The 14303-nt window shown below is 32.7% G+C and overlaps 1 protein-coding gene across 1 annotated transcript; it reads right to left on the bottom strand.

The window, feature by feature from the left end:
* Nucleotides 1–4518: 4518 nt before the first annotated feature.
* Nucleotides 4519–12810, bottom strand: LOC145058874 (putative LRR receptor-like serine/threonine-protein kinase At1g56140). The gene is made up of 24 exons (XM_079006749.1): nt 12580–12810; nt 10981–11164; nt 10337–10408; nt 10153–10224; nt 9996–10067; nt 9838–9909; nt 9617–9688; nt 9256–9327; nt 9096–9167; nt 8933–9004; nt 8716–8787; nt 8552–8623; nt 8357–8422; nt 8208–8285; nt 8034–8078; nt 7656–7720; nt 7169–7548; nt 6893–7088; nt 6670–6813; nt 6159–6277; nt 5864–6074; nt 5397–5628; nt 5146–5296; nt 4519–5010 (listed from the first exon to the last, which is right to left on the bottom strand). The coding sequence occupies exons 1-24, from the start codon at nt 12716–12718 to the stop codon at nt 4627–4629; spliced, it is 3114 nt and encodes a 1037-aa protein (XP_078862875.1). The 5' UTR covers nt 12719–12810; the 3' UTR covers nt 4519–4626.
* Between the last annotated feature and the right edge of the window lie 1493 nt (nt 12811–14303).

Raw genomic sequence — 14303 nt, 5'->3', positions numbered from 1 at the left:
AATCATACCATCAAGGTCGTCGTCGTTGTGTTTCCTTTGCCATGAACTGTAGTCGGAAAAGTGGAAGACAAGGGAGTCTCCTGGCTGATATCCTTCGATTCTGCAATTTTATAGCAGTTGTATATGAGGAAAAAATTGGCCTACTATCATCCCAAGTATAAATTAGGGTTCATACCAATGAGCAGAAGAATCATTGATTCATGAAATTCAATAACAAATGATTAACCAACAAATCAAGATAGAAGATGATTAGTTACCTCAAAACGATGAAGGTTTCGCTAATAACTATAGCACTTAATTTTGATGCTCGTCGATCTCCTTCGATTGCAGTTCCTTCTCATTCGGTATTGATAGGGTCTATTGTCAGTGAAATCGTTCCACCTATAGATTCCAGAATCATTGATCAAGGTGGATGAAGGTGGTAATGGTGGAGGAGGCTACAAGTTGTTGAGGGTACAAGTACAACAACTAATGCATGAGATATGGATGAGGATTTTTCGTGTGTGTGTGTGTGTGAGAGAGAGAGAGAGAGAGAAATAGATGGCAAAGGGGTACCGGGTTACCCCTTCATTTTGTCAAAAGTGACCAAATCGACCCGATAAAAAACAATTTGTTAATGTCGAAATACATAGTAGGACCTTTGAGTCATTTTTCCATTAATAAACATTTCCAATCTACGGTAATATACTTTCATAATATTTATGCGTATTTAAGTAGCATATTTTTATATTTTTGTATTGACAAAACTGCAAAAATTGTCCCTGTGGTATGCATTTTTGGGGGGTTTTAGTCCAAACTCTAACTTTTTTGGATTAGTAGTCCTTTTGAGCTAGTTTCGTTGCGGATTTGGTCCCTCGGTAAACTTAAATAACATTAATACCCTTGGAATATTTAATTTCCATTTTTCTTTCAGTTTTTTTAGAATATAAGATTTATTTATTTATTTTAATAATTAAAAAATAAAAGAAGGCCCACTTCTCTCTCTCCATGACCTGCAACTAAAATCATATAAAAATACACTTATACATCAAACTTCACATATAAACACACATCTGCTCTTCAAAATTCTTGTGTTAATTAATTTCCCGATGTTTATAAAAATCATCTTCACATATATAAACAAAAAGAGTGAGGGAACACATTAACGTACACACTAATTACACAAACATCAACCCAACAACAATGGTGATTGATTTCAGAAACATTAACCCAACAACAATGGTGATTGATTTGGAGTGTGACGGTGGAAAATCATACCAGTGATTTTTTTTTATCATTGCTCGTTCTTTCCCGTTTCAGAGTGTGAGGGAGAGAATCATTTATCAAATCAAATAAAATAGGATATTAGATAGTTAGGTACAAGAGAGGGGAATGCTGAGAGAGATGAGATCACCAAAGCCACCATCTCCTCCCTTAAGCCACCACCGTCGCTGCTCAAGAAGGGTGATGAACAAGCAGATTGTAAGAAAATGGGAGGAAGATAGTGTAGGGAGAAATCGAGGTCGGTTTCCGAAGAAAGGTGAGTAAAGAGAATTTTCCTCTCGCCGCTTTTCTGGTGAACCCCCCGCAGTCCCCATTATCGCTTTTCCGATGAGCCCCTCACCATCCCCTTTATAGTAGAAAACAGAAAAGAAAAAAAAACGGATGTTTCGATTTTCACAGATCTGGGTCTAAAGTTGTCGATGTCGGAAACTTGCTTGTTGGTCTATAGTCGCCACTAGAGTTTGAGGGAATAACGGAGGAAGCATAAGGTAGATAGAGAAGCACAGGTCGTCGATGGATTTGACATCACTGAGTTGAATCAGATGTAGATCCTCCTCCATCTCTGGCATGATAAATGAAGGTGATGGTGGCGGAGTGGGGAGGCGCTGAATGTTGTCGGATTTTTATGTGTAGGGGTTTCTGTCGAGATGAGGGATGAGAGGAACATAGTTCTGGTTAGAGGCCAAATTTATTTTGGACGTGGACGTGGAAGACGACTTTAGAGAGAGAGAGAGAGAGAGAGAGAGGCCAAAATTAATTAATTAATTTATTTTTCATTTAAATTAAATAGAAAAAAAAAACATAAAAAATAAATCATAAGGGCATTACAGTCATTTCAGTTTACCAAGGGACCAAATCCGCAACGAAACTAGCTCAAAAGGACCACTAATCCAAAAAAGTCGGGATTTGGACTAGAACCCCAAAAAATGCATACCACAGGGACCATTTTTGCAATTTTGTCTTTTGTATTTTAGCAATATAATTTGATAAAAAAATTTTGCAAAAATGGTCCCTGTGGTATGCAAATTTTTGGGGTTTTAGTCCAAACCCCGTGTTTTTTGGATCCTTGGTCCTTTTGGAGTGGTTTGTATGTGGAATTAGTCCCTGGACTTAACTGCCGTTAAATATGATCTGTTAACCCCCCTCATGTGCCTCACACGTGAGGGTAAATTCGTCATTTCATATGTAAGGGACCATTTTTGCATAATCCATTTTTTGACTTATTTGACCTTTACCCCTCTCTCTCTCTCTCTGAAATTTCTTCGTGGAAATTAAAACACACGCACACAACTTCATCGTCTTCTTCTTAGGTCACATTTCTTATCCTCACTATCCCTGTACAGTTAGTTATTAGTTAATAAACACATATATATAAAGCCAAGTATCTGGGAATCGAAGTAGAAAATAAAGCCCCCACATTTTCAAATCTTCCTCCCAATCTAGACAAAAAAAACCCAAAATTCTCATCAAAATCAAGTTTAGATAACAAAACATACAGAAAGCCATGTATATGGGATAGTTGACGACTTAAAGCTAGTCCCCCTGCACAAGATCGTATCTCTCAGACCGTTGTGAATTTACACCCAAATGCAGGTTTCCGGCGATGGGGTAATTGAGGAATCTCTCTCTCTCTCTCTCTCTCTCTCTCTCTCTCTCTCTCAGAACTATTATTGCCTCTCGATTATGTCACCATGTTCATATTCAATCTAAACAATGCTTTCCAGAAGAAATCAAGCACGCAGAAGAAACCTATGAGGTTACTAGTTCATCAGGTTTGATTTCAGGTTTTGATTTTAGGATTTGGTTTTGCTATGTTTTGATTTCGGGTTACTAAGGTACTGAGGTGGATAGATTTGCAAATTGGTATTATATTCTATTATGTGTGTACAACCTATAATTTCGATCTATATTTCTTCCATACATAGTCTTTCATTCTGATTTATGTGTTTGATTACAGCCTCAAGTTCATCCTAAAATTCATGTAACCATCTTGCCCTCTTCCCATTCTGTTTTAGTTCCCAATTTTTCCTCCACTGTCGACGGGATGAAAGGGTGGGAGTGTTTCTTTGATGGCAATGGTTTCTTTGGGGAAATTGTTTTGATTTTGGCTGATAATTTGCTTATGTGAGTACGTTTATAAGTTTAATGGAGGATGATGGATTGAATATGCCAAATTGGGGGTATTACGAACCTTCATCCCTACCACTTCAACCTCCCAAATCTGGACTATTAAAGATGTGAGGGCTGATTTTGGAATCGATTACAGATGATGATGATGCGATGGCTGGTTCATCCCAAGGACATGATTTTGAAGTCTTTGATTTATCCAAGTTGCAGTAAGATGATCGAACCAGGTGTTGTTTGGAATATTTTGCCGTTTTCTCTTCAAATCCACCCCTCGGTGTACAATCTGGTGACGAAGAACGTCAGAGCTAAGTAGAAAATTGATATCGTGAAGCTGTTCGGGATCACGATGTACTGTGGTTTGACCTGGCAGCTCCGTCTTCGACAATTGTGTTTGTTTTTCTTATTGGAATTGCTTATTGTTTAATTGAGTTTGTGTTTGTTAAGAGAGAGAGAGAGAGAGAGAGAGAGAGAGAGAGAGAGAGAGAGAGAGAGAGAGAGACCAGGGGGTAAAGGTCAAATAAGCCAAAAAACGGATTATGCAAAAATGGTCCCTTACATATGAAATGACGAATTTACCCTCACATGTGAGGCACATGAAGGGGCTTAACAAATCCTACTTAACGGGAGTTAAATCCAGGAACCAAAACCACATACAAACCACTCCAAAAGGACCATGGATCCAAAAAACTCATGGTTTGGACTAAAACCCCAAAAATTTACATACCACAGGGACTATTTTTGCAAATTTGTCTAATTTGATTTTCTAAGTTGTCAACCCATATATTAAAAGGGTCTCTAACCTAGTAATAAAAAAAAAAATAAAAAAAAAATAAAAAAATAAAAAAAAAATAAAAAAAAAAAAAAAAAGTTGATGAAGACAATAAGAAACGAAGAGTTGAAAAGGTGTACTGTGAAATCCATAGGTTTTTGCTTTTTCGATTTATATAATCAAATAAAGTAAACAATTTTTTTTCTTTTTCCTTGTTAAATGTTATAAAATTTATTTTCATGTTTTGAAATAAAACACAAAAAATTGGTTATTAAGTACCCTGGCCCAGAACCGGTTTTGGGGCATTTAGCCGGTTTCAATCACTTCCTTCTTCACCTCACTCTATTAATTACAACACATTCGAAAAATAAAATAGAAGCTTAATCATCTTAAAATAAAAACAGATACAAGAAACTAGAAATAGATGCAAAAGTAGAATGTACAAGTTTCTGGTGTCTGAAAATATGTCACCTTCCTTCACGAAGACTCCCATTGTTGATTAGTTCGGATATTATAGGTGATGACATTGAGTCGATACCCGTTGAGGTTGTATTTGTAGTCACGGTTGCAGTTTCAAATGACAAAGAAGGAGTTTCTTCGTCATAAAAAGTGTTGGTGCTATCATTGAAATCCCAATCGGTTAAGTAACTCGGTTTTGTAGTGACTTGACTTATTTCAATGTCCCCTGAAAGCATTGCAATTACACGTGACATAGCGGGTCTTAAAGAAGGTGATGCTTGAACACACATGAGAGCTATTCCTATCATACGTGTCGCTTCTTGCTCATTAAAAGAGGTTAAAGATGGATCTACAAGCTCTAGGCTTCTGTTGCTTTCGTATAGACTCCATGCCTTGAAACACCACAAACATGTTAGGTTATTACGGTTATACTAAATATAATTTCAACTCCATTATATGAATTTTTTTAATTACAATGAACGAATTTTTATTTAGAAAAAAATAATAATAATTTATTTTGATCATACCCATTGGAGAAGATACTTTTGTTCGGAATCGAGTTTGTCCTCATAATTGGGCCTCCCACTAACAATCTCAAGACAAACAACTCCAAATCCAAAAACATCAGCTTTTGATGTTAAATGTCCACGCATTGCATACTCCGGTGCAAGATACCCACTAATATATATATTTAAAAAACTATTAGTGGGTTATTTAATAAACTATTATTATAATGTCGTGAAAAAAAAAAAAAAAAAAAAAAAAAAAAAAAACTGACATGGTTCCAGCGACGCGAGTACTCATATGGGTTCTTTTGTCATCGTATAGTTTTGCTAATCCGAAATCAGAAATTTTGGGGGATAAATCAGCATCGAGTAAGATATTACTTGCTTTCACATCGCGATGCACAATTCTTGGCCTTGATTCTTCATGGAGATAAGCCAAACCTTTTGCTGTTCCTAAGCATATATTAAAACGTGTCGCCCAATCGATTTGCACATTCCTTTTACCTATTATAACACATCAACATACTTAGATTTGGATTTGGGTATTTGTTTTTCTATCGTTATTTATATATATATCAAATGTTGTTTATTTTTTTAATCCCTAATAGAAACGTATTAACATACTTTTACCAATAATAGCAATATGTAACCCATAACAACAACATACTTACAATATGTGAACTATTATCACAAAAAGATAATAAAATTTAAAGGTATAAGAATTTTGAATTTTGCATACCAAAGAGTGCTTGATCAAGGCTTTTGTTCTCAAGATACTCATAAACAAGAAGCCTTCTAGCTCCTTCAATACAACAACCATGTAACTTAACAAGATTCCAATGTTGGACAGATGAAATGGTTGAAATTTCAGTTATAAATTGAGTCCTTCCATGGTGGGATGCTACTGAGAGTTGCTTCACAGCTACTATCTTTCCATCACTTAATATCCCCTGTGTTACATATTAATAAACCTCATTATTTGTTTATTTTTCACAAAAGGTTTAATATGAAACTTAATAGATATAAAAAAAAACCTTGTAAACAGGTCCAAAACCACCCTCTCCAAGCAAATTTGAACTGCTGAAATCTGAGGTTGCAGTTTTTAGTTCTGCATATGTATAAGTATTTATTTTTGGTCCCATGCCAAGAATTTCTGTGAAAAATAAAAAAGAAAAAGTAAAGAAAATGATTAGAAAATTCTATGGAATTACAATTAATTGTGTAGAATGGAAGAATAGGGCATTAAGGTTTGTTTGGTTGGTTTGAAGGAATGGAATGAGTCATTGAGACATGTCTTTTGTTATGTAGAATTAAAAAAGTAAACAAAAGTAAGCTGATAAATAAATAAATAAATAAATACATGTTAGTTTATAATAATTAACTTTAATCAGGTAAGATCTATATATTGCATATAAACATGTTTCATGTCCTTATAAAAATATTAAAAAAAAATTATTTCACTTTAGAAAATTGTCTCCATTCCATCTGCAATAATTGCATACCAAACACGGCTACATAATAATAATTAATATAATTATTAGTTACCTTCTTCTTCCATATCTTTTGACTTTCTCCTTTTCAAGTATAATAAACCAAAAATTAAGAAAACAAGGGAGACAGATCCCACACCAGCTATGACACCAATTATCATTCCAGTATTATTTGAAGAATTACCCTTCACTTTGAAACCTGATTTAAAAAAAAAAAATCAGAAATCATTAGAATCAAAATAAAATAAAAGAATATGTACGCATTCCATGATTATTACCAGGGGTAACTCTGATGGCAGAAATTATAGGACCATAATCTCCCTCTTCAGGTATACAGCAAGTTCCCTTTCCAGCCCAAAAAAGATGGATTTCAACATGATTTTGTGTCACTGAAACATCATAATTCTTTTCTAGAGCTCTTCCAGTGCCTCCTGCTTCCTTTGATATATCAAAATCCCTTTGTTCACGTTGTCCCTGATGAACATTGTAAAAAAAAGACCAAAATACCCTCATTAATAAGAAATGAAAAAAAAAATCTAAAATAGCAGTCTAACCTGGATGTAAATATCAAAGAGGCGCCTGGGATGACCTTTCCAGACACTGGTGGATAAATTGAAGACAGTTTCAGCAAAGAAAAGGGTAATAGTGTAAGGACCATTTTGAAGGCCTAAACCATAGTATCTAAGGGATCCTGGAGATTTTCTTGAAGTTGTGAAAAGCTCAGGGTATCTTGTGTTGTTGACTCGGATTGATGTGGTTTGTATGAATGAAGGGTCATTGTTAATTCTGTCAATTACAACACCTCCATTGCTAACAGCCCATTTCTCTTTAAAATCATAGGAAGCGGGTCCCAGGGTTGTAGAGTTTTCTGTATCGAATTCTATGTTATTGGACCTTACTCCTGATCCACCACACTTGATTGCAAAGCTGGTATCTTTACAAATTATTAAAAGATGATTAATTAAAAATAATAATAATAAGTTGGAGTGAAAATAATGAAGTGAAGAAGATAAGAATGGAAAGAAGTAATGAGCAACTTACAAGGTGTTGTTGTGTTTCTGTTGCAAGGAAAGTCTCGTTGAAGACAATTTAATCCTGGGAAAATACTGTAAATGGAAGATAAAGAAAAACAAGGTTAAAAAGAAATAATAAGAAAAAGAAAAGGAACGTTGACCATAGCTCTTTTGACTTTTCATAGCTTATTTGACCCAATAAGCTTTTGAAAAAAGATTGAGTTGAGTTGGGTTGTGAACAAAGATATTTAAGAGTTAAGACTTAAGACTACCCTTTACATTCCAGATAAAATTTAAAATAATGAAAAAAGTGGAAACAATAAAATAACTGTTTTAATAAAATTAAAAGGCGTGACATCTTCCAATGTTGACCATGCCTAATAGAAATGAGAATTTAAATAGTTACCTTATGTTTGTGCTATCAAATTTAAAGTTATTCACCACCAAATTCCTGAAATACACAAGCAAACATTTCAATATATTAATAAAATTACAAAAAAAAAGGAAAAAAAACAGCACAATGTAGACACATACTGGATCTCAATAATCAATAAATTTAAATTTTGAAAAGTAAATGTACAATTGCAGATCACGCATGGCCCATGATGGAAGTGCCCATTGAGGAAAAGTTCCAGATAGTTCATTGTAAGACAAATCTCTGTAAAATAAAATTATATTAAATCAAGAAAACAAAAAAAAATAATAATAATAAATCACTAATTGACTTACATATTTTGAAGATTTGGGCTTTTGTCAGGAAGGAGAGAACCAGACAAGCTATTGTTACCAAGAAACCTAAACACAACAAATAATAATAATAATAATAATAATAATAATAATAATAATAATAATAATAATAATAATAATAAAAACAGTTGAATTAATATATATGTTATTGTAACAGAAAATGTAATGATAACTTACAAGGAAGTGAGGGCACTCATATTCATTAATGTTCGTGGTAGAGGGCCACTTAAATTGTTGAAACTTAAATCCCTACAAAAAAATAAATATTATAATAATATAATTATATTATCTCCAGAGAATTGTGTAAAGTTGTTTGTTAACAATTTACATGAATAACTTACAGTGTTTCTAGGTTTTGCAATCGATTAATGTCTGTTGGAATACGACCTGAAACTAATGCGTTTCTTATAATTCTGGTTGAAACATTAAGAAAAATGTTAAGTAATTTGGAATATATATATATATATATATATATATATATATATATATATATATATATATATATATATATTGAAAGTTGAAACATCATGTGAAAGAGATTTATGTTATGCATCTTACAAGTCAGATAGGTTCCTCAAGTTGGTGATAAAGTTGAGAGATGAACTGACATTCTGTAAATCACTTATTCGCCTGTATAATTTCATGTATGAAAATAGTTCATTTATACAGATTCAGAATCAAATAAATCATGAATGTAGACAAAAAAAAAAGAGTAACTCACAAAGAGGTCAGCGAGGTCAAATTTGAAAAAGAAGCTGGTATAGGACCTTCAAAGTTATTCCCTTGAAGTCTCCTAAAATATATTTAAAAAAATGGAGATAAGTAAATGATACTTTTGTTGCTTAAAATTGTGTGATATAAATAAAACAATTCTTACTCACAGTCTCAATAATTTTGTCCAGTTTCCTATAAAATCAGGTATCTTTCCAGAAAAAGGACTATCTGATGCCCACCTGAAAAACAAACAAATAACTAAAAAAAAAAGGCAACTTGAAGGAAATTGCAAGGTACTTTGCTCTTTTTACAAATATAGGCAACATTTTTTATTTTTTACATATAATAACACCACACTTATATTTTTTTTACCAACAATAGCAATATGTAGTTGCAATAAAGTGTAGCAAATTTCAAGTACATTGCTATTATTGGTAAAAATGTAATTGCCCATATACTAACTAATTTTTGGCTTAAAAAATAAAGAGATTAATGAATGGAGAGAAAAATAAAAAAAATAAATAATACATGTGACGCAATTCTCGGAGATTGGCAAATGTGGAGGGAATTTCGCCACCACAACCACAACTGTCCATATAACTGCAAATTTTTTAAAAATTAAAATTGCATGATTTAGTTTCCATTCAGATATATATATATATATATATATATATATATATATATATATATATATATATAAATTATTGTGTCATGTTATGTATAATTTAAATATTGTAATAAAAACGTACAGGCCCTGCATTTTGACTAGGTTTCCAAGTTCTGGGGGAAGACTGCCTGAAAAGTTATTGGAACTAATTGCCCTACAATAAAATTATAAGTTATAAACAAACAATAAAAGAATTATAAATACATTATTACAAAACAAACAATATTAAATGGCACTCACAGTAAATCTAGTTCTTTAAGATTTCCAATCTCCTTGGGTATTGTACCAGAGAATTGATTGTGGGAAAGTGACCTGTTCAGACAAATAAAAGAAATTACTAAGGGTAATGTAGTCATTTTACATAAATAATATTGATAAAGAAACATACTACACTTACAAGACCACCATTGATGAAAAATTTCCAAGGAATGTAGGCAAGGGACCAGTGAAGTTGTTCTGATCAATTTTCCTACACAAATGAAAGATATTATTATGAAGATTAACTTTTAGTAATAATTTTTGAAGATAAAAAATAAAAAATAAATAAATAAAGAATTGAAAGGTTTAAGAGAAATGCATACAGTTGAGTAAGATAAGGTAGAGCAGTAAGTTCAACAGGAATAACTCCTTGCCTGCTAAGTTTACTGACTTTCCTGAAAACAAAAAGATGAAAAATCTCAAGAAAAAGCATTTATGATTTACATTTACAGAAGACAGAAACATGTAAAAAGCTGTTATTAGGTAAAACTGATTTAATCTTTTTAACTTTCATCAATGATCATAGTTCATACAGATATCTAAACTGGTTAATGAGTTTTGCATTTTACAAATGCACATCCAAAACACCCCCTTTTAGGTAAGTTTGATTACTGAAATCTTTAATTTGCACAAATATTTCATCTATTTACAGAACTTGTGATCACTTCCATATGAGATGAGCTAAATGCAAGAAATAGCTATGTACTTTCCATTTTTTTCCTTATTACAGCATTCTTCTTTCAAATTACATGTGGCTATAATAAAATTGGAAAGGGCATTGCCATTTATTGCAGTTAAGTATTGTTATCTTTATTAATGAATCGCATAATACATTCATGTTTCTTATTATAGGGCACTTTCAAGTTTCAAATTACATGTACATAATGAAATGGCATACAAGTGAGAGGTTGATTTTTGATGAACTTAAATCGGAAAAGCGATTGATTGAAGAAGATGAAAGACTTACAATTTGGTAATATGGCAAGTGGTGTTGCTGTCGAAGGTACAATTGCATTCGATTTGTGCGACGCCGTTTTCCTTGTCGAAATCTGGTCCGAGCGCTGTTCCGCTGCATGGTTCTCCGCTTATGTTCCATTCGTTGTTCGGGATTCGAACATCCCATTGATCAAATATCGAATTCAAAGCTCTCACTGTTCAATCGATAAAAGAGAGCGATAGGTTATTGATCAATACGTTATTTGGATTTTGGTTAGGGTTTTCTTTTGAAAATTTCAGAGAAATGTAAGAGCATCTTCAGTTTTAAATTACCCTCGCTTTTTTTTCATATCTTTCTATTAATTTTAACCTTTAATTAAATGTTTAATAATTTGTTCGTTAAATTAACTAATTTATCTATACTTATAGCAATTGAAATATTTATTATGTAATATTTATAAAAATTGTTTGTATAAGATGTTGGTGGAAACAAAAAAATTGAAAAAAAGAAAAAGTAGAAGAATATTTAATTTTTATTGAAACAGATATGTGTGGTAAGTTGCTAAAAGGTCATCATTTTCCAAAGATTTTTTTAGTGGTTTATAATTATTAATTCAGCAAATTGGAATTTAATGATTATTTTATGTGGAAAGTTGTTCAAAGGTCTTTTCTTTCCAAATTTCTTTTACGATTCCTGAAATGACATGTACACGACTTTATGATTTAGAAATCGATTACATCCTAAAAGTCAAGTGTGAATATCTGACCATCAAATGTTAACTTCAAATTAACAGTTTTAGTCTTTTCTGGTATGCATTTAAATTTGCACTTACAATGTTGTTATTGTTTCTTGTCTAAAATCAAATACAATATATATACATATATATATGTGTCTAAATATGAAATTTCAAATTTAAATAATTCATCATTTCAAAACTTCTTTTTTTATTTTCTTAAGACCACGTTATATCTATTTTTTAATATTCAACATTAAATTCCAGTTTACGTTTGTGAAAAAGTTATTTCATAGTATTATTATTTATTCGGAATGTAGGTTTTAAACTAGTATTAAACTCACAGCTTTTTAATTAAACGATAGGTTCTTATTAAGTTAAGTTTAATTAATAGCAATAAGACAAGTAGACAGCAGTAGCATACAATCATACATATCCCTCTTATTTCTCTTTATTTATTTATTTTTGAAAATTGAAAAGTACGGACATTATTTATATTACGAAATTATGCAGTTTTTGACTTTTCCGATCGTTGACAACTCCCTAATCCGCCGCAAGTATGAGCCGTCGAACGGGACAGCTAGGCCGACATCTAGAGAACAGATGGAAGCACGAGAAATCTATATACTAATTCTTGTTAATTCAATCTGAATATCTGATGCTGAACATTTTCGATTTGATTTCAACTAAGAACAAGACTGTGAATCAAGTCAAATGAGCTGAAGCAGAAGATACGAATATGAACCGATTGTGTATCAAAATATAGGATATCATGAGCTCGGAATCGATCCAAACTATTGATAATTAAGCTCAATTCTCATATATTAATCAGATCAAACTCGTAGTCGATCTAATGAGAGAGAGAGAGAGAGAGAGAGAGAGAGTAGTGAGAGTACCTTCGGAAGGAACAGTTCGCGGAGTTTGAGCGTTGGATTTCTGGAACATGATGATGCAGAGGAAGAAGATGATGAATTTCGAAAATGAAATTGAAGAAGGCGGCGGCAGCGGCGGCGGAAACTTATACCGGAAACCCATGGTCTCCGTTAAACGAGAGCGAAAGCGAGAGAGAAGAAGAAGCAAGTCAATTGAATAATGGACCAGTGGGTGTCAATGTAATGGGTATATGTGTATCTATCTCGTATTCTCATGTGTGCGAAAGGTTTTTGAATCGACTGAAGAGGGACTAGGCTCCACGTGCGGGGTCAAAATTTGATTTGGCCCATTATGTAGGCCATAATCAATGGTGTTGAGCGGTTGACCCATTGACCATAAACATTCGTCAATTTATCATTTTACTTTTTCTGAAACAAGTCATTACCACAAGATTGATGTAATAGTCAATGGTAACAATGTAGGGCTAGAGAACCAAAAAAAAAAAAAAAAAAAAAAAAAAAACAACAACAACAACATAGGAAAAGATGTGGAATATCTAGTAAAAAATTGAAGGGGTTGTTGTCGTGTCTTTGAATCTTCCTTACATAATTTCAATATCAGGTGTATGGTTATATGATATTTTGTTGTGGCTTCGAATCTGCATTTGGGGTTGCATTTGTGTTGGGTCCGGAGTCTCATATGATTACGTAACACTCAAGGAGTCTTTACGGGTATTACTCCAATTCCTCACTAATAGGATGTCATACCATAGTTGTTTACCTATTTGGAAAAATAGGATATACCACTTTGAGCAAAGATATCGTCACTTATCCAAACTCAGAATGAAAAGGTATTTATGAGTTTTTGTTTTCCATTTGAAGTACCTTTATTTTGGTATATTGAATGTCCAAAACGAGTATCGAGTGTATGAGATTAATCATTATAATGTTGTACTAAAACTTGTTGGTGTTGAAAATTTTGGTGCTAAATTTAGTGATTCTAGGATTTTTGGTGTTGAAATAGACGGTGATATTTTGTTTTTTGCGTTGAAACAGTGGTAATAAACAATATGAAACACTTGTTTAAATAAGACTAAACACACTTTTTAATTTCATTTTTTGTGTTTAAAGAATCGATTAAACATAAATGGGAAAATGTGATAACGATAGCACCAAGAACATCTTTAAGTCATTACACTTCTAGATTATATACAGTTAACCAAGAATTTTTTTTGTTTTATTATACAACCATCTATGTCTTTTATTAGGAATAACTCGTTCTCGACATACATGGACTCCATGTAACGTCCTAAAACTACTAGTAAAAAATTTCAATTTTAAAACACCAAAACAATATAATCATTTTTTCAAAGGCGAATCATTGTAAAATGTATTTCTCAAATATTAGAGTAAATCAAAATAGATAATTCGAAAATAAACTCCAGGAGATGCGGTGTAATCAGGTCAGGCACTTCCTTTTGGAATCAGAAATAGCTGAAACATTTAAACATAAAATCCTAAGCACAAACTTTAGTGAGTTTCCCAAAATATCATATATATCATACAGGACATACATAACGTGTGAATGTTACAGTCATCCCACAGTCTTACGGTCACTCACTGATGCAGCCCTCTTGTAGTCTTCGTTGCTATGGTCCTCCCATAGTCTTCCATACGGCTTCCATGGTCTTTCATACAAGTGTCATGGACCTCCCATGTTCTTTGATGCAAGTGTCATGGTCTTTCAT

Source organism: Lactuca serriola, chromosome 6 (assembly GCF_051521515.1).
Source record: "Lactuca serriola cultivar US96UC23 chromosome 6, Lser_US96UC23_V15, whole genome shotgun sequence".
NCBI lineage: Eukaryota > Viridiplantae > Streptophyta > Magnoliopsida > Asterales > Asteraceae > Lactuca > Lactuca serriola.
This window is presented reverse-complemented; position numbering and strand designations above follow the sequence as displayed.

Bases quoted from the DNA above. Each gene is read 5' to 3' on its own strand.
- LOC145058874 (XM_079006749.1), bottom strand. From the start codon at position 12,718: ATGGGTTTCCGGTATAAGTTTCCGCCGCCGCTGCCGCCGCCTTCTTCA. The intron at 10,409-10,980 runs GTAAGTCTTTCA...TTTTGTTTTCAG, and splicing joins ACTTGCCATATTACCAAATT to GAAAGTCAGTAAACTTAGCA. The intron at 8,423-8,551 runs GTAAGTTATCAT...TGTTGTGTTTAG, and splicing joins ATGAGTGCCCTCACTTCCTT to GTTTCTTGGTAACAATAGCT.